Below are 20,163 nucleotides of genomic sequence, written 5' to 3'. Positions count from 1 at the left end.
ATACACCTATAAGGTACGTTCACACGTATTTTCTGCAGGTAATCTTGCTACCCATTGAAGATAATGGGTAGAAAAATCAGCTGCAGAAAACATGCAGCATAATACGGCACATGTGACCTTAGGATGTATTCACACGTACACTATCCTGCTCATATTTGATGCACAGGATTTGAAGCTGTGTTCAGTCATTTAGTTGATATTTAATTCTGCAGCATTAAAGGGGTACTCCACTGCCCCAGCGTCGGGAACGTTTAGTTCAGAATGCTGGGTGCTGGGGTCGTGACGTCACGGCCACGCCCCTCATGACATCACACCCCCTCAATGCAAGTCTATGGGAGGGGGCGTGACATCCGTCACGCCCCCTCCCATAGACTTGCATTGGGGGGGCGTGGTGTGATGTCACGACCCCCGCAGCCCCTACCCTGCATTCGGAACTAAATGTTCCGGACACTGGGGCAGTGGAGTACTCCTTTAAATCTGCTAAGGATACTGTACATGGGAATAGACCCTTAATGTGCCTAATACTCGGATGAAAAACTGGAAATCCACATAGTGGGACGCTGCACCTTTATCTATCCTAAGATAAATATACATAGGAAATAATATAAGGGAATATGAGCTGGGAAAGGTAGTCTTTTTTTTTTTTTTTGCCAGCCATCTTCTTTGTTTCTATTTAACTTTTCATTTATTTTCCTACTGCAGATTGGAATAAATGGAAGTACAAGGTATTGGCATGTGTTATCATCTGTTTTATAATAATCTTAACATGTCTCATCATCTGGAAACTCACAGATCTCAGGTAATAGTCTAATTAATGTGTTTAATATTATATTAGATTAATACTCTCCATTCTCCCCTGTAGACAAACACAGTCACCAAATGTCCTGTATAAGAGTTGGTGGTTCTCATCGATGACAATCAACACCAACCTCCACTCACTAATAAAAGAGAAAGTGTCTAGTCTTTTGCAATAATACTACAATTCCATCCACTTTACCATGTGCCTGCCATGTCATTGTTCTGTGATCATTTTTTTTTATTCTATAAATATTTTAATTTACTTCATTTTACTTTTTTTTGCCTTTTCTATATTAGAGTTAGAGCTAAAGAGAGAATCATTCTATTTCATATCTATATATCTCATATCTATCTATCTAATATCTATCTATCTATCTCATATCTATCTATCTCAGATCTATCTATCTCATATCTATCGATCTATCTATCTATCTATCTATCTATCTATCTATCTCATATCTATTTATCTAATATATATCCATCTCATATCTATTTCATATCTATCTATCTCATCTATCTATCTCATATCTATCTATCTCATATCTATCTCTCATATCTATCTCATATCTATCTATCTCATATCTATCTATCTCATATCTATCTATCTCATATCTATCTCTCATATCTATCTCATATCTATCTATCTCATATCTATCTATCTCATATCTATCTCATATCTATCTATCTATCTCATATCTATCTCTCATATCTATCTCATATCTATCTATCTCATATCTATCTATCTCATATCTATCTATCTCGTATCTATCTCATATCTATCTATCTATCTACCCATCTCATATCTATCTCATCTCATAGCCAAACCACAGAAAAATTCTGCAGCACTCCAGATAATGTGCAAAGGTGATGGAATTTATTAGCCTGACAGCATAGCGATGTTTCGGCTGCCCACTTGCAGCCTTTCTCAAGCTTAACATCAGTGATCCTGACAGGTGTATTTATACATAAAGTGCACATAGATCAATCAATTAATTACATAAATACAGTGTAAAACAATTTCATAAAAGTGCATACATCTCAAAGTGCATAGTTGCTCAAAAAGTGCTAAACTTATATGTCAGGATGTTGTTGTTGTATAAGGTGCCTTTGGTGCGCAACATTCTGACAGTGTGTATATTTCAATAAAATAGTATTAATTGTGTATACAGTAATTAAGGAGGAAGGCGGAAAATACATACATACATTTATTCCCGGGAAAAGCAGTATGTACTGTAATGGCGCAGGGTGGCGCTTCTGATCCCCGGCGTTCCACGCTGTGTGCCAGTGCGCACGCGTGCCTATGACGCACTGAATTCAGGGACCTATCACTAGCAGGCATCACTGGCTTCATGGCAATGGCTCTCTTGATGTCCATTCACATGCGTGGATGTATGTACATGTCATTGTTACGCCTAGCGCTCCGGGTCCCCGCTCCTCCCCGGAGCGCTCACGGCGTCTTTCTCCCTGCAGCGCCCCGGTCAGTCCCGCTGACCGGGAGCGCTGCACTGTCATGGCCGTTGGGGATGCGATTCGCACAGCGGGACGCGCCCGCTCGCGAATCGCATCCCAGGTCACTTACCCGTCCCGGTCCCCTGCTGTCATGTGCTGGCGCGCGCAGCTCCGCTCTCTAGGGCGCGCGCGCGCCAGCTCTCTGAGACTTAAAGGGCCAGTGCACCAATGATTGGTGCCTGGCCCAATTAGCTTAATTGGCTTCCACCTGCTCCCTGACTATATCTGTCCTCCTCCCATGCACTCCCTTGCCGGATCTTGTTGCCTTGTGCCAGTGAAAGCGTTTAGTGTGTCCAAAGCCTGTGTACCTGAACTTCTGCTACCCATCCTGACTACGAACCTTGCCGCCTGCCCCCGACCTTCTGCTACGTCTGACCTTGCCTCTGCCTAGTCCTTCTGTCCCACGCCTTCTCAGCAGTCAGCGAGGTAGAGCCGTTGCTAGTGGATACGACCTGGTTGCTACTGCCGCAGCAAGACCATCCCGCTTTGCGGCGGGCTCTGGTGAAAACCAGTAGCCTCTTAGAACCGGTCCACTAGCACGGTCCACGCCAATCCCTCGCTGACACAGAGGATCCACTACCTGGAAGCCGAATCGTGACAGTAGATCCGGCCATGGATCCCGCTGAGGTGCCGCTGCCAAGTCTCGCTGATCTTCCCACGGTGGTCGCTCAGCAATCGCAGCAGATTGCCCAACAAGGACAGCAGCTGTCGCAGTTGACCGCCATGTTACAGCAACTTCTGCCTCTGCTACAGCAGCAACCATCTCCTCCGCCAGCTCCTGCACCTCCTCCGCAGCGAGTGGCTGCTCCTAACCTCCGCTTGTCCCTGCCGGACAAATTTGATGGGGACTCTAAACTCTGCCGTGGATTTTTGTCTCAGTGTTCCCTGCATATGGAGATGTTGTCGGACTTGTTTCCTTCAGAACGGTCTAAGGTGGCGTTCGTAGTAAGCCTTCTTTCAGGAAAGGCCTTGTCTTGGGCCACACCGCTCTGGGACCGCAATGATCCTGCCACAGCCACAGTCCAGGCCTTCTTCGCTGAACTCCGGAGTGTCTTCGAGGAGCCAGCCCGAGCTTCTTCTGCCGAGACTGCCCTGTTGAACCTGGTCCAGGGTAATTCTTCAGTGGGCGAGTACGCCATCCAATTTCGTACTCTTGCTTCCGAGTTATCATGGAATAACGAGGCTCTCTGCGCGACTTTTAAAAAAGGCCTATCCAGTCGCATCAAGGATGTGCTGGCCGCACGAGAGATTCCTGCCAACCTCCAAGAACTCATCCATTTGGCTACCCGCATTGACATGCGTTTTTCTGAGCGACACCAAGAGCTCCGCCAGGAAAAAGACTTAGATCTCTGGGCACCTCTCCCACAGCATCCTTTGCAGTCTTCGCCTGGGCCTCCCGCCGAGGAGGCCATGCAAGTGGATCGGTCTCGCCTGACCCAGGAAGAGAGGAATCGCCGTAGAGAAGAAAATCTCTGTCTTTACTGTGCCAGTACCGAGCATTTCTTGGTGGATTGCCCTATCCGTCCTCCACGCCTGGGAAACGCACGCACGCACCCAGCTCACGTGGGTGTGGCGTCTCTTGGTTCCAAGTCTGCTCCTCCACGTCTCACGGTACCCGTGCGGATTTCTTCTTCAGCCAACTCCTCCCTCTCAGCCGTGGCCTGCTTGGACTCCGGTGCCTCTGGAAATTTTATTTTGGAGTCGTTTGTTAATAAATTCAGCATCCCGGTGACCCGTCTCGTCAAGCCGCTCTACATTTCCGCGGTCAACGGAGCCAGATTGGACTGCACCGTGCGTTACCGCACAGAGCCCCTCCTCATGTCTATTGGACCCCACCTTGAGAGGATTGAGTTCTTCATTCTCCCCAATTGTACCTCTGAGGTCCTCCTCGGTCTGCCTTGGCTCCGGCTTCATTCCCCCACCATTGATTGGACCACCGGGGAGATCAGGAACTGGGACTCTGCCTGCCACAGGAAGTGCCTCTCCCCCCCTCCCAGTCCCGTCAGGCAAGCCTCTGTGCCTCCCCATGGCCCCCGTCCTGGTGTCACGCTGCCCCGTGCCAGGCCTCGCCCTCTGCCCTCCCTCCCCATTCCCACTCCTGCTGTACTGCCTGCCGTTGAGGAAACCCTCCATTCTTTCCCGGTGTCCTCATCCCAGGGGAGGCAGTTACCGGACAAAGAGAAGGGGAGACCTAAGGGGGGGGGTACTGTTACGCCTAGCGCTCCGGGTCCCCGCTCCTCCCCGGAGCGCTCACGGCGTCTTTCTCCCTGCAGCGCCCCGGTCAGTCCCGCTGACCGGGAGCGCTGCACTGTCATGGCCGTTGGGGATGCGATTCGCACAGCGGGACGCGCCCGCTCGCGAATCGCATCCCAGGTCACTTACCCGTCCCGGTCCCCTGCTGTCATGTGCTGGCGCGCGCGGCTCCGCTCTCTAGGGCGCGCGCGCGCCAGCTCTCTGAGACTTAAAGGGCCAGTGCACCAATGATTGGTGCCTGGCCCAATTAGCTTAATTGGCTTCCACCTGCTCCCTGACTATATCTGTCCTCCTCCCATGCACTCCCTTGCCGGATCTTGTTGCCTTGTGCCAGTGAAAGCGTTTAGTGTGTCCAATGCCTGTGTGCCTGAACTTCTGCTACCCATCCTGACTACGAACCTTGCCGCCTGCCCCCGACCTTCTGCTACGTCTGACCTTGCCTCTGCCTAGTCCTTCTGTCCCACGCCTTCTCAGCAGTCAGCGAGGTAGAGCCGTTGCTAGTGGATACGACCTGGTTGCTACTGCCGCAGCAAGACCATCCCGCTTTGCGGCGGGCTCTGGTGAAAACCAGTAGCCTCTTAGAACCGGTCCACTAGCACGGTCCACGCCAATCCCTCGCTGACACAGAGGATCCACTACCTGGAAGCCGAATCGTGACAGTCATGAATAGTTATGGGGGCATTGCCCATATTCGAATTTGCGATATTTCGCGAATATATAGACGAATATTTGTCCTATATTCGTGAATTTCACGGTTTAATTATATTCGTTTATGTGAATATTCACGTATTCGAGGAAGAAAACAGTGAGGGGGTGGGCAACTCTACTATTGGTTGCTAGGGATGTTGTTCATAACCTCTGACAAGTGTATTTGCATCATTCTAATTGGCCCACAAGTGAAAAGAAGGAATATGCGCATATGCTAGAAAAAAGCGAATATTCGCAATTTCGAATATATAGTGCTATATTCGCAATATTTGCAAATTCGTGAATATGCGATATTCGCGATTAAAATTTGAATTGCGAATATTCGGGAGCAACACTAGTCATGAATCACCATGGTAGGTGCTGGCAAGCTACGCTGTGTTGCTAACAAATTGCCAGTAGTTTACTGGACTATGGGCGAGTTCGATCAGCATCTGAGCCTCCAGGTAGACCCACTTCTGGCCATAGTGGAGTCCGTTTGACTGTAAAACCACAAATGGACCAGAATTATGCCGACCCGATCTCACCCACCAGTCACAGTATTACATTGTGCATATATGTACAGTAAATTCTGAGAGAGACTGTATATTTCTTTACTGCTTGTCCCAGGCTTATGTGAATTTTGTATGTCGCCTCCTCAATTGGATGTGTCTATAAAAACAAGATATATCAAAATTAAAATCAGCTTGAAAAAGTATTATTATACATTTAACTAGATGAAATAAACTGGTAATGAGTATCAGGAAAAACCTCAGCTAGATACATTTAGGATATTTGGTGTAACTATAAATTCTACATTAAGCCCATGTGGGCAAAGGGAATTTTAAGTATATATCCAACGTAGTTCTCATTTTTTTTAGTACGCTTGTGCGATCACCCCCATACTTCAAGGGGGAATGTGATCCAGAAGTGTACATTTCGGTCTGGCCAGCTTCTAAAAAAATTTTTGAAACTGGCAAGTCAGAAAGCTTTTTTCTTATCGAATATCGATGCTGATTAATCCGATTTTTGAATATTAGGCTAGTGTCGCCCACATAAATGAGGTTACAGGGACAATTTAACACATAGATGACATGGTCCATGGTACAGGTAAGGTAAAATTTGATTTCATATCCCTGCCCTGTCCCTGGATGCTTAAATGTAGGTCCCTTGATCATATAGGAGCAATTTATACAATTTATGCATGGATATGAGCCCTTGAATTGTTATATAAGAAAATATTGTCTTGTAGATATGTTGGAAGCAATGTCTGCTTTGACCAGTTTATTTTGTAAACATGAAGGTCTCCAATAAGACATTAAAGGTTGCGTCTGAAATTCTTCAATGTCCGTATGGCTATTTTTTTGATGTACCAATGTTTTCTTATTGTGTCCGCAAGTTTATTGGAACTAAAATTGTATGTGGAAACAAAAGGTATACATGTCATGGATCTGTTGGATTTTGTAGTAGAAAGGAGTGATTCCCTGTCCATATTTAGCACTTTTTGTTTGCTCTGTTCAATGAGACTAGTTGAATATCCTCTCATTCTAAAATTTGTGGCCATACTATCCAAGGCTGGCACAACATTGGTTTCTCTGCTGACTATGCACCGGGGCCCGCATCATTTGACTAGCTGGCATAGAACGCACAATGTGTCTTGGATGGTGACTGTTGAATTGAAGGACAGAGTTACAATCCGTACTCTTTGTGTATAGATCAGTGTATAAGGTGTTATCAACAATGGAGACCGTAGTGTCTAGAAAATAGACTGCCTGATGTGAATACTCTAATGTGAACTGTATAGATGGATTAATGGAGTTGAGAAATGAGTGGAAGGCATGCAGTTCTAGCTCATTCCCTTTCCAAATGAGGAAGACATCATCTATGTACCACCACCACTTCAACACACGGTTGAAGGGGGGCGATACATAGATAGATGTCTCCTCCATGGCGCCCACGAAGATATTTGCATACATGGGTGCCACGATATGCCCATAGCGGTCCCCGCAATTTGGGCATATAATTGGTCGTTAAAGAAGAAGTAGTTGTTTTCAAGTGCAAGAGTTAACAACTTAATCAAAAATGTAGATTTAGTCCTAAGTACCTGGTCCAGAAAGGTTGAAATGTGGCTAGTAACTGAATCCCTCCCAGAGATAATAGGTCTCCCGGGAGGGTCAACCAAGGTCTTATGTATTTTTGGTAGGATGTAAAGGAGTGGTGTTTTGGGGTATGGTACTATTAAGTATTGTTGTAGATGTTCATCAATGAGTCCAGAAGAATAAGCTTCTTGTACTATTGTTTCAATTTTTTGTTCAATGATGAACGTGGAACTTGTCTGAAAGCGCAATAAGTGGATGTATCTTGTAACTGTCTCAACACTTCTGAAATGTACTTAGACCGATCCATGACTACAACCGCCTCACCTTTGTCCGCAGGTTTGATGATAAGGTTGCGGTCATGTCCCTGTAATGCTAGATTTTGTGCATGAAATTGTGTAGCCTAGGAGAAGGGTTGGTTCGTATTCTTTTCAGATCCCATTTCACCAGGCAGTGGAAAGTATCCACTGCACTGGAACACACTTGGGTCTGGAAAGTGCTTGGATATTTCTTCTATCTATCTCTTTTCATATCTATGTATCTATCTATCTATCTCATATATATCTATATATCTCATATCTATCTATGTCATATTTTTCTATCTATCCTGTATAGGGAGGTCCCAATACTGTGCCGGTGCTGGACATTTGCTCTGATACTTGTATCAGTCCAAATGTTTCGAATACCTTTCCTGATACCTGCAGATCACCACATGGTCAGTAGGCAAAGATCTGTGGTTCCCCCAATAGGTCCCCTCCATTAAAAAAAAAAAAAAAAAAAAAAGAGAGAGAGAGAGAGAAATATACAATATACAATTTCTTGCCTGCAGGTCAAAAACTCCCTCAGCCATGAGTCCCATAAAGGGGAAAATGTGCAGATAGACCAGGAAATAAGACTTCAGGTCACACATATTTCTGACTGTATATTTGAATTATCTTCTGCAGCCTAAGAAGGGATTGAGATCTGTTGTAATATATAGTAACCTTTGACCCAAGGGCATTGCAAGGTTTGCAAAAGATCAGGGGCTTGAACTCTTAGCCCCAGCCAGGCCCCTGAACACACCCTAATCGCAAGCTCACCCACGCCAATTGCACCCAGCTTCCTCCTTCAGTATACTCTAATACCATGTCACGCACCTGGGTGGAGGCTGTCACGGAGCTGGAAGTGGATCCTCCACCTGTGTGGCTGATGAATCGTACTGTATCGGGGAGCGGAGTCTAAGTTGCTGCTGGTTTTCACCAGAGCCCGCCGCAAGGCAGGATGGGCTTGCTGCGGCAGGCAACACCCAGGTCACTTCCCCCAACGCGGCTCGACCACACAGGTAACTGGGCAAGGCGAGGTACAGAAGGATGAGGCTGTAGTGTAGTCAAACATAGCAGAAGGTCAAGGCAGGCAGCAAAGGTTCGTAGTCAAGAAACGTAGCAGGAAAGTCTGGAAACATGGGAATGGCAAACAGGCAAAGGGTACGCTTTCTCTCAGGCAAATGGCACTGAAGATCTGGCAGGGAAGTGTGGGAGGTGCAGGGACTTTATTAGTTAGTGTCAGGTGCATACAGTAATTAAGGGCGTACTGGCCCTTTAAATCTCAGAGCTGTGTCTCCTAGGGCGCGCACTACGGGGTCGAGACACAGAAGTGGAAGCGGCAGCAGTACAGGGTGATTGACGGACCTGGATTCGCATGCGGGCGCGTCCCGCAATGCGCATCCTAGCCCCGCTGGGAGTAGGGACAATGCGCTCACAGCCGACATGTGCGGCCGGAGCGCAGGCAGTAACAGTACCCCTCCTTTTGGTCTCCCCCTCCTTTTGCGGATCAGGAATTTCTTGAGAAGGTCTTTGTCCAGAATATTGTCCTGCGGCTCCCAAGACCTCTCCTCCAGTCCGAAACCTTCCCAATTAACCAGAAAAAGCGTTTTTCTCTGATGAACTTAGAATCCAAGGTTTCCTTTACAACATACACATCTGAGATTCCGGAGATTGGAGCAGGAGAGATGTCCCTTGGAGAGAATCGGTTGAAGATGGCTGGTTTCAGGAGAGAAACATGGAAGGAGTTCGAGATCCGGAGAGAGGAGGGAAGATGGAGGGAATAAGCCACAGGATTGACCCATTTCTTGACTTTATAGGGACCCACATGACGAGGACCTAGTTTATAACTGGGTATCTTAAAGCGGATATATTTAGTAGATAGCCAGACTTTGTCACCAGGAGAATATTCAGGAGGAGGACGTCTCTTCTTGTCTGCCTGAACTTTCATACGAGAAGTAGCCTGAAGAAGTAAAAGAAGTGTTTTACGCCAGATGGAAGAAAAATTCCATACTTGTTCATCAACGGCAGGAACTCCAGAGGAAGAAGACAATGGATGAGGAGGACGAGGGTGAAGTCCATAGACCACATAGAAGGGAGAAGCACCTGAGGAATCGGAATTCTTGTGGTTGTAGGAGAATTCAGCCCATGGTAGCAGATCGACCCAGTCATCTTGACGCGCAGAGATAAAATGGCGTAGATAGTCTCCCAAAACCTGATTCACCCTCTTGACCTGACCATTGGACTGGGGATGGTAAGCCGAGGAGAAATCCAACTTGATTTGTAGATGTGAACATAGGGCCCGCCAGAATTTAGAGACAAACTGAACCCCTCGGTCGAAAACAATATGGGAAGGGAGTCCATGCAAACGAAAGATATGATGAAGAAAAAGCTTGGCAAGTTGTGGAGCTGATGGGAGACCAGGTAGTGGTACAAAATGAGCCATCTTAGAAAATCGATCCACTACCACCCATATGACAGTATTTGGAAGGCCTGTAATGAAATCCATGCCAATATCAGACCAAGGAAGCTCAGGAACTGGTAAGGGCTGAAGCAGACCTGCTGGCTTGGAACGGGGAGTCTTGTCCCGGGCACAGATTGAGCAGGACCGAATAAAATCAACAACATCCTTTTTCAAAGTAGGCCACCAGTAATGTCTTGAGATGAGCTGTGGGATCTTACGAATACCTGGATGGCCGGCCAAAAGAGAAGAATGTCCCCATTTCAAGACTCGGAGTTTCATACCAGGTGATACGTAAGTTTTTCCAGGAGGTAGATGTTGGAGACTTGCTGGTGCTGAGGAAATGAGACGCTCTGGCAGGATAATATGCTGTGGAAGGGGTTCGCCGTCGTGCACATCTGAAGACCTTGAGAGAGCGTCAGCTCGGACATTCTTTTCTGCAGGACGGAAATTGATGAAGAAGTTGAACCTGGAGAAAAATAATGACCATCGGGCCTGTCGTGGGTTGAGACGATGGGCTGACTGAAGATAAAGTAGATTTTTGTGGTCAGAATAAATTGTGACGGGATGTACAGAACCTTCTAGGAGGTGACGCAACTCTTCTAAGGCCAGCTTGATGGCTAAGAGCTTGCAATCTCCGATAGTATAGTTTCTCTCTGCAGGGGAGAAGGTTTTAGAGAAAAATCCAGAGGTTAAAGTTCTCCCTTTAGTAGACTTTTGTGTTAAGACTGCTCCTGCTCCTACTGAGGAAGCATCCACTTCCAAGAAGAATGGCTTGCAAGGATCAGGTCTGGATAAAACAGGAGCAGAAGCAAAGGCGGACTTCAACTGTTTAAAAGCCTCTGGTGTCCACACCCTAGGATTAGCCATCTTTTTGGTTAGGGAGACGATGGGAGCTACCAGAGTGGAGTAATGAGGTATAAATTGCCAATAGTAGTTGGCAAAACCAAGGAAGCGCTGGGTCGCTTTCAAACCAGACGGTAGAGGCCAGTCCAGAACTGCAGACAACTTGTCGGGATCCATTTGGAGACCTTCACTTGTAACAATATAGCCCAAGAAAGGAAGACTTCAAAAGTGCATTTTTCCAATTTGGCATAGAGATGAATTTTACGGAGATGATGTAAGACTTGGCGGTGATGAGAGAGATGAGATTGAGGATTGGGCGAATAGATGAGTATGTCGTCCAAGTAGACTACGACACAGGAGTAACGAAGATCTCGGAAAATATCGTTGACAAACTCCTGAATGACTGCTGGAGCATTACAAAGTCCAAATGGCATGACAAGATACTTGAAATGTCCATTGCGGGTATTAAAAGCAGTCTTCCATTCGTCCCCTTTTCGAATGTGAATCAAGTTATATGCCCCACGTAGATCAAGTTTAGAGAAGATTCTGGCACCTCTCAGGCGATCAAAAAATTCCGAGATTAGAGGTAGTGGATAGCGGTTCTTCACAGTAATTTTATTTAAACCACGGAAGTCGATATAAGGTCGCAAGGAACCGTCTTTCTTCTCAACAAAGAAGAACCCAGTACCGGCAGGAGAAGAGGACTTCCTGATAAACCCCTTGCGCAGATTTTCTTGGATGTAGTCTGCCATGGCCTGGGTTTCTGGAACAGACAAGGGGTAAATTCTGCCTCTCGGAGGAGTGGTGCTGGGCAATCATAGGGACGGTGTGGAGGCAATATTTCAGCATGCTTTTCGCTGAAAACATCTGCAAAGTCCTGGAGGAAAGAAGGCAGTCCAGGCAAGGGTCTAGGAGTTGGTTTCTGCTTAGTAACACGTACATGGATATGTGGTGTCCCGGTACCGCATCTTATACAGTACCTATGTAGGTGTGGGTCCCCATAGCCAGAGTCCCTAGGACGTAGGGATCCCTGTTGTGTAGCCTACCCCTTGTTGCCTCTATTCTAACTAATAGCCTAGTAATTTATGTAAGGTTGATGTAAATATAGTAATATATGTAAATAAATGGTTAATTACCGCTTCCATAGCGCTGCAGGACCTGCGAGTCACATGACTAGGTAAAGTCTATGGTTTTCTGCTTAAGGACCTTTGGAGGCCCTGTGACGTATGCAATCCCAATACTCTGTGTAATGGTGAATGACAGATGTTCGGACCAATCGTATTCACCCTGCCCCCTACCCATATAAGGGAGCGGCGGCCATCTTTTCTCTCTCTTGTTCCTGGGCTGTCAAACGAGAATGATCTGCGCAGCAACTATCGCAGTGAGTTAGGCCTGAGCCTTGCAGCAACGGCTGAGTAATTCAGAATAGAGAGTGTATTAATCCCCAGACACTCTGCAGCATCACCGGACCTAATATAACCCCTAAATCCGGACAGATCTGCAAATATCTACCCTAAATTCAGAGACTTTCTAAATAGCTCAAGGTCCGCAACAACTGTCAATCACTGAGCGATATAAGGACTGTTTGTATGAGACTGTTACTGTGCCTTGGATGTATCGCAAGCACTTAAGTAAAGTTGTTCAAGTTCAAGTTCAATCTCCTTGTGGCCCTTCAGTCATTTCATGCACCTATCATTACTGGGAAGGGCGGCGATAGGCCGGAGCATTACCTCAGCATACCAGCCCTCAGCCTGGTGTCACGAACTATAGGGTTAACATTAACCCCTCATATACCGATTCCATTCCACCACTACCATACACCCCCAAGGGCTACCACAGATACATTGGCTGTTACAATGTGGACCCCAGCGTAGAACTTCTCCAGATTTCCAAATCAACTGTGGGGCATGGAGCTGCAACCAAGGTAGACCAAGCAGGAGAGGAGAAGTAAAGTGTGGGAGAACGTAGAAGGACAGGTTCTCCTTATGTGAAACTCTGACCTGCATCGACAGGGGTTCTGTGCGGTATAGCACGGTAGAGTCCAGTCTTTCTGCATTTACCGTAGAGATGTACAGGGGTTTCTGAAGGCGGGACACAGGCAGACAATTCTTATGCACCAGGGAGGCATCAATAAAGTTTCCAGCAGAGCCTGATTCCAGGAAGGCCAAAACGGAGACGATCTCTTTGGAGGAAAGAAGAAGCTGGACCGTCAAATTTAAGCGTGGAGAGGAGGAATTCAAACCTAGGGAGGCCTCTCCTACAAACCCTAGGTGCGAGCGTTTCCCTGTGGCTGAGGACGCAGAGGAAAATCCTTAAGGAAGTGGTCTGCACTGGCGCAGTAAAGACAAAGATTTTCGGTTCGTCGGCGAGTGCTTTCCTGCTGGGTCAAGCGAGACCGATCCACCTGCATAGCCTCCACTGCAGGAGGCAACGAAGAAGGTTGTGATGGTTGGTGGAAGACTGGTGCCAGACAAGGAAAACGCCGAGGTCATGCAGAATCCCTTTGTTGTCGTAATTCCTCTCATCGCTCGGAGAAACGGATATCTATCTATGAATGTATAAGTTCATTCAAGGTAGACGGCAATTCCTGGACTGCGAGGACATCCTTAATTTGGCTAGATAATCCTCTCTTGAAGGTAGCCCATAGAGCTTCATTATTCCAGGACAACTCCGACGCCAGGGTCCGGAACCGGATGGCATACTCGCCAACAGTGGAGTTGCTCTGAGAAAGATTCAGTAGGGCCGTCTCTGCGGAGGAGGCTCGAGCAGGTTCCTCAAAGACAGTGCGGAATTTGGTCAGGAATGCCTAGAGATTAGTGGTGATTACATCACTGCGAACCCACAGCGGGGTTGCCCAGGCCAAAGCCCTTCCAGACAGGAGACTAATGACGAAAGCCACCTTTGCACGTTCTGAGGAGAACTGGTCCGCCATGAGTTCAATGTGCATGGAGCACTGTGTCACAAAACCACGACAGGACTTGGGATCCCCCTCATATTTCTCTGGAAGCGGAGTTTGGTTCTGGAGGAAACTGCAGCAGCGGGATGCTGTATTGGAGCTGGAGGAGGAGGCGGAGGCTGTGGCAGTTGTTGCTGAGCAGAAAGCAACTGCTGCATTATGGCGGTTAGCTGGTTAAGCTGCTGTGCCTGCTGGGCCAACTGCTGGGACTGAAGCGCCATGATAGGTGCAAGATCCGAGTTATCAGGCTGAGGATCAAGGTATGGAAATGCTCAGTTCACTAAGATGAACTCGCATCTGGGGCCCCTCTGCCTGATGCCCTCAAGTAAGTGGCATCTTGCCCAAGGAAACTTAGGTGAGGGACCTTTCAAGTTTTCACAGACTGCCCCGGTGAAGATCTTGGCAGTATACATGACCAATGGGAACTCTGTCAGCATAGAACCCATCTTGCTTCCCCAAAGAGAAGCGGGTAGGAAGCCAGTACAGAAACTCTGTTAGCCACTGAGCCCAAAAGCCTAGCGAAGGGAACGCTAGCGCCAAAGATAAGTCTGTTAAACTTCTCCAGTTATCATTAGTCTGTACCAGTCAAGTATATGTCAAGTCAGGATAAAGACAAAAGTATGACAAGTTCCACAATTTCCACAAGACTGCGGCTGTGGCTGCTCACCAAGTTTACCCGAACCTGTGTAAGCAGATTACTGCAACTGTGTCTCTTTCATCTGCACTGTTACCTATGTATTTTGGTCTTTCAACTTGCTTAGTAAACTTTAATCCTTTAAAGGTGTACTCCACTGCTCAGCGTTTGGAACAAACTGTTCCGAACTTTGGAGCCGGCGCCGGGAGCTTGTGATGTCATAACCCCGCCCCCCCTCATGATGTCATGCCAGGCCCCCTCAATGCAAGTCTATGGGAGGGGGCGTGACAGCCGTCAGGCCCCCTCCCATAGAATTGCATTGAGGGGGCATGACATCACGAGGGGGCTATGAAGTCACAAGCTCCCGGCGCCGACTCCAACGTTCGGAACAATTTGTTCCAAACGCTGAGCAGCAACGTACCCCTTTAAGAACTCAGGGTTTTTCTGTTATTGCACTTTCATTTTTTCCTCCTCACCTTCTATAAATCATAACACTTTCAGTTCTCCATCTACAGACCTATATGAGGGCTTGATGTATGTAATTTTACTTTGTAATGAAATCAGGCATTTCACTACAAAATCTATGCCAAAACAAAAAAATATATATATATTTGTGGGACAAAGTTGAAAAAAAACACCATTTTGTAATTTTTAGCGGCTTCAGTTTCCCAGCAGTGAACGTTTTTTTTTTGCAAAAATAACACCTAATATTTATTCTGTAGGTCCATACGGTTACAAGGATACCCAATTTACATGAGTTTTATTTTATTTTACGACTTAAAAAAAAATTATAAATACATGCACCATAAGTAGTATGTTTATAATTGTCATCTTCTGACTCCTATAACTTTTTTTTTTTTTTTTTGCGCATACGGGGATGTATGAGGGCTAATTTTTTTGTGCCGTGGTCTGTAGTTTTTATCGTTACCATTTTTTTTTCTATGGGACTTTTTGATCTCTTTTTATACATTTTTTTAAGGTATGCAAAATTACCAAAAATACGAAATTTTGGACTTTGGAATTTTTTTTTTACGTATATGTCGTTGACCATGTGGTTTAATTAACATGATATTTTTATAGTTCGGACATTGACGCACGTGGTGATACCACATATGTTTATTTTTATTATGTTCACATATATTTTATATGGAATTTGGGAAAAGGGGGTGATTTTAACTTTTAGTGTGGAAGGGGTTAATTCACATTTACTAACTTTTTTTCAACTTTTTTTTTTTACATCATTTTTTTTTTTGTCACCATAGGGGATTTATACATGCAATCTTCTGATTGCATTCACTGTTCAATGCTATACCATAGCATAGCATTGATCAGTGTTATCTGCACTCGATTGCTCCAGTCTGCTGAGCCAGGCTGGAGCATCACAGAAGAGATCAGATGGCGAGGAGGCAGGTAAAGGCCCTCCAGTCATCCTCTAAGCTGATCGGGACACCACGGTATCACCGCAGTGAGCTTCCGGGAATGCTTTTTTTCTTTTTAGACACAACAATCAACTTTGATCACTGCGTCTAAGGGGTTAATGCTTGAGATGTCTGGCATTAGACACAGGTCCCGCCTGTTGATAGCTGCCAGGACCACCCTGCTATGCAGGACCACCCTGCTATACAGGACCACCCTGCTTTGCGGGTGCAGGGCGTACAGGTACGCCCTGCATCCTTAAGAGGTTAAAAGTGGTTATCTAAAATCTGTCCTTTTTAGGATTTTTTTCATGGGGCTGGGATACCGATCGGACGTGTGGTGGTTGTGTCTGCAGGATTACTACACCCAACATCACCACTCATACCTGGTAATACCACACTCCTGGCATCACAAACTGACCACCAGCTAGCCGAGTATCCTTATTAGACCAGTCCACACTATCCTTCATTTTCGGCCTACCACACTTCCACACAAACAGTCTTCAAATTTTAAAGGTTCCATGTGGGCCTCTTCTATGGATATATAAGATGGTGTGTATTATGGCATTCACACAGTTCCATCTTGCTCTCATCTGCCCACACTATTAGGGAGGCTTATCAAAACCTGTGCACAGGAAAAGTAAAGCAGTTGCCCATCGCAACCAATGAGATTTCTTGTTACCTTTAGAAATACATTTAGTGAGAAAGGGAGATGTGTTCAATACTTATTTCACCTGCTGTAGCTTGTAAATAGACAATTGGTTATTCAGTCATTTCTTCATAGGCTGAACTCCATTCTTGTATTCTCTACCGAAAGTATTAGTAGTCCTTTTTAACATGACCAGGTCTATTGGCTTACCCCTTCCCATGTGCTCCACTATGTAGTCTAAACTGGTGTGTTATACTCTATTTTTTTCATATTGTCTATTATTTATTGCAGGGCCTGCTTTAGAAATATGATAAACAGAGACCGAAAGCGAAATTATTGTGAAGAGGTAAGTGTGGTACGGGGTGTGATGCAAAGGGCAGATGGAATTACCCTAGGGGCAGATATTATTAACCCCTTGTATTCGTGATGCCAGGGCGTGGTTTATCCTCGATACCACCTGAAGGTATACCGATGGATCCTGGGCTAGGCACGGGAAGGGGCAATAATGACTCCGACACCAAGTTATGGACTACGGTAGCTTTACTGAGGTTAGCCTGGTGTAAAAGTCACCAGTGACTTCAGAGACCTTAATGGCTTGTCGGGACTTGTAGTAGAGGTGGACAATTTAGTGCAGGCCACGTTGACTAGACAGATGACTTTGACTTGACTGACTTGTGACTGTGGTTACTTGCAGGTTTGTAGCTTGTGGTTGCAGATTGGACTTGAGGCCTCCTCTGGACACACACTTAGGCACGACTTAACTGGACCTCAGAAAAGACTAAAAGAGAGAGAGCAGAGGCTCCACCCAGGGCTTATATGGGAGAGACTCTGGTGAGGTCAAATTGGTCACCCCTAGGTCACCTGATCACTGATACCTCCTGGGTAACAATCACATGACAAATCACATGGTAAATAGTCTTAAAGGTGTAACACTCTTACATATATAACATAAGGATTATATACAATGACAATAAACAGATGCAGGGGGAGGGCAGGGGACACTGAGGGCAGAAAGGGTACGGAGTAACACCTCCCATACTGGGATACCACATAAGTATAGACTGATAGTTATAGAAACTTAAAGGGGTACTCCACCTCTAGACATCTTATCCACTATGCAAAGGATAGGGGATAGGATGTCTGATCGCGGGGAGTCCTGCCGCTGGGGACCCCCGGATCTTCCTGCCTCACCTGGCGTTCATTTAGAACGTCAGGTGCAGCGCTGGAGGCTTGTGATGTTACGGCCCCGCTCGTGACATCCCGGCCAAGCACCCTCAATGCAAGTCTATGGGAGGGGGAGTGACAGCCATCACGCCCCCTCCCATAGACTTGCATTGAAGGGGCGTGGCCGTGACGTCTCAAGCGGGGCCATGACGTCACGAGTCTCCGCCCTGCATTGCCAGTCATCCGGCACAGAGCAAAGTTCGCTTAGTGCGCCGGATGTCTGGGGTGCCACAGCCGAGATCGCAGGCGATCAGACATCTTATCCCTTATACTTTGGATTGGGGATAAGATGGGGGATAGGGGCGGAGTACCCCTTTAAGCACAATGGTCCGGATTTATTATGGATATCCCAGAGGTGGTTCAAAATATAATGGTATATCCAAGTAACAAACCTTCCCTTTACGAAATGGGAAAAAGCATTCTTCATTGGAGCCCAGCTCATGGCTTTATACTCTTGGCTGTCAGAGGCCCATGTTGTGTCTGCAAGACCCTAGGAAAAGTACTGGCTCTGGTCACGGTGTAAAAGCCTATACAGGGACCCACTAGGGAATAATAGGAGAAAAAGCAAGGTCAACTAACCGGTTCATTAGTAATGGAACTTGTCTTGCTTAGATGCATTACTTGTCATGTCTAGTGCAGGGCCTGAGGGGGCAGTATGGAGTGTTCTCTGAATCCCATTGTCATACATCGTCCTCTCTGTACTAGTAAGGGTGTGGGCCCACATTGCAGCTACTGCATGCGCAGGAAATCATGCGCACCTGTGGTGGCACAAGGCTGCATATTTTGTAAGAAATATATCACATATGTCCACATATGAAAACTTTGATGCATAAACTAATTCTGTCTCTCTTTTTTTTTTTTTTCTCTGCAGGACAGACAAGAGTTTGAACCCTATGAAACCTTCACCCAAAATGACAATGTTATCTATTGTGTGGCGACATTTGTTGCTCACGAAACTGCAAGCTAATGCATAAAAACAAGACATGCAAATATAACTACAGGAATAAACATGAAGATTTTTTTCCCCTACATTTGCATAACTTGCCGCATTTGATTGTTAGAAACATTAAATTTATTTATATATATATATATATATATATATATATTTTTTTTTTTTTTTTTTTTTTTTTTTTTTTTCTTATATTTCTTACCAGCCATAACTTTATAATGCACAACTCGAAGAAAGAGAAATCACGGCACTCAATATGCTGGTAAAATGCTTCTTCTTTTTATTCACATACGGGGGTACACAGACATGGGGAGAGGAGACGGGAGGACAGGCCAACGACCGTTTCGCCGCACACCATGGCTTCTACTGGACCTTTAGTGTGCGGCAAAATGGTCGTTGGCCTGTCCTCCTTTCTCCACTCCCCATGTCTGTGTACCCCCGTATGTGAATAAAAAGAAGAAGCATTTTACCAACATATTGCGTGCCGTGATTTCTCTTTCTCCGAGTTGTTCATTGGCTACTGTCTACAGCCTCTTTCACTGAGCACCGACTGGCTGAACCCAGGTATTGCAGCCATTGAACCCGATTCATTTACAGACTCACAGCTAAGTGGTGCTACTTTAAGCAGCGTCGGCCCACCTCTTCAGTTTGGCATAACTTTATCATTTAGACTACGTAGCAGTTTGAGCTCTTGTGTTTTTTTTTTTTTTTTTTTTGTGAAACAATTTTTTTTGTATCTTTTTGGTACACAAATGAGTTAAAATTCTTTTTATATTTAAAATAATTTAAAAAATATTATTTCTCCATCATTTTAATTTTTTTTTTATTTGTTTATGATAATAAACTTACTTCAACGGTTGGATTAAGTATGGAGAAATTTAAGTTATATTTTTTTTTATTTAAAAAAAAGCATTAATTAAAAATATATATTTATTGTATTTTGTTAATTTGTAGCTTTAAAACGTACTGTACTTTCAAAAAAGCAGTTTTAACCCCTTCCCAACCCATGACATGACATGTAGCGGACATGAGGCGGGCCTGCGGACTATCAGCAGTTGGTACAGATCACGGCATTTAAACATTAAATGCCGCTATTCCCTGTTATCTAGTGGTCTCATAGTCCCCGCCCCCCCCCCCCCACGTGATGTAATCACGGGAAGGCAATGGGTTGCTAGGAAAGCCTGAGGCCTTAAATTGTCCTCTGAGTCCTCCCTGAATCTGTGATTGCTTAAAGTAGAAGTCTCATTGAAAAAAACGTATCCCCTATCTGCAGGATAGGGGATTTGCTTTAGATTGTGGGGGGTCCAACTGCTGGGGCCCCCCCGCGATCTTCTGTATGGAGCCCCAGCTCTCCTCCACAGCAGAACGTCTCAACCGCTGCCCGAAGCGG

General features: G+C 45.8%; 1 protein-coding gene across 2 annotated transcripts in view; it reads left to right on the top strand.

Moving 5' to 3' along the window:
- Window positions 1–18,877, top strand: part of LOC130358109 (cell surface glycoprotein CD200 receptor 1-A-like) — an 89,635-nt gene extending 70,758 nt beyond the window's left edge. Inside the window, exons 4-6 of one of the 2 annotated variants that reach the window (XM_056560936.1) lie at window positions 703–799; window positions 16,892–16,946; window positions 18,696–18,877. In XM_056560936.1, coding sequence (XP_056416911.1) covers window positions 703–799; window positions 16,892–16,946; window positions 18,696–18,791 — 248 coding nt within the window. In that variant the 3' untranslated portion in view covers window positions 18,792–18,877. Of the gene's footprint in view, window positions 1–702; window positions 800–14,020; window positions 14,163–16,891; window positions 16,947–18,695 lie in introns of those variants that run through there. The other variant, XR_008889414.1, reaches the window with a different exon arrangement.
- The last annotated feature ends 1,286 nt before the right edge of the window (window positions 18,878–20,163 follow it).

Source organism: Hyla sarda, chromosome 2 (genome assembly GCF_029499605.1).
Source record: "Hyla sarda isolate aHylSar1 chromosome 2, aHylSar1.hap1, whole genome shotgun sequence".
Taxonomy (NCBI): domain Eukaryota; kingdom Metazoa; phylum Chordata; class Amphibia; order Anura; family Hylidae; genus Hyla; species Hyla sarda.
This window is presented reverse-complemented; position numbering and strand designations above follow the sequence as displayed.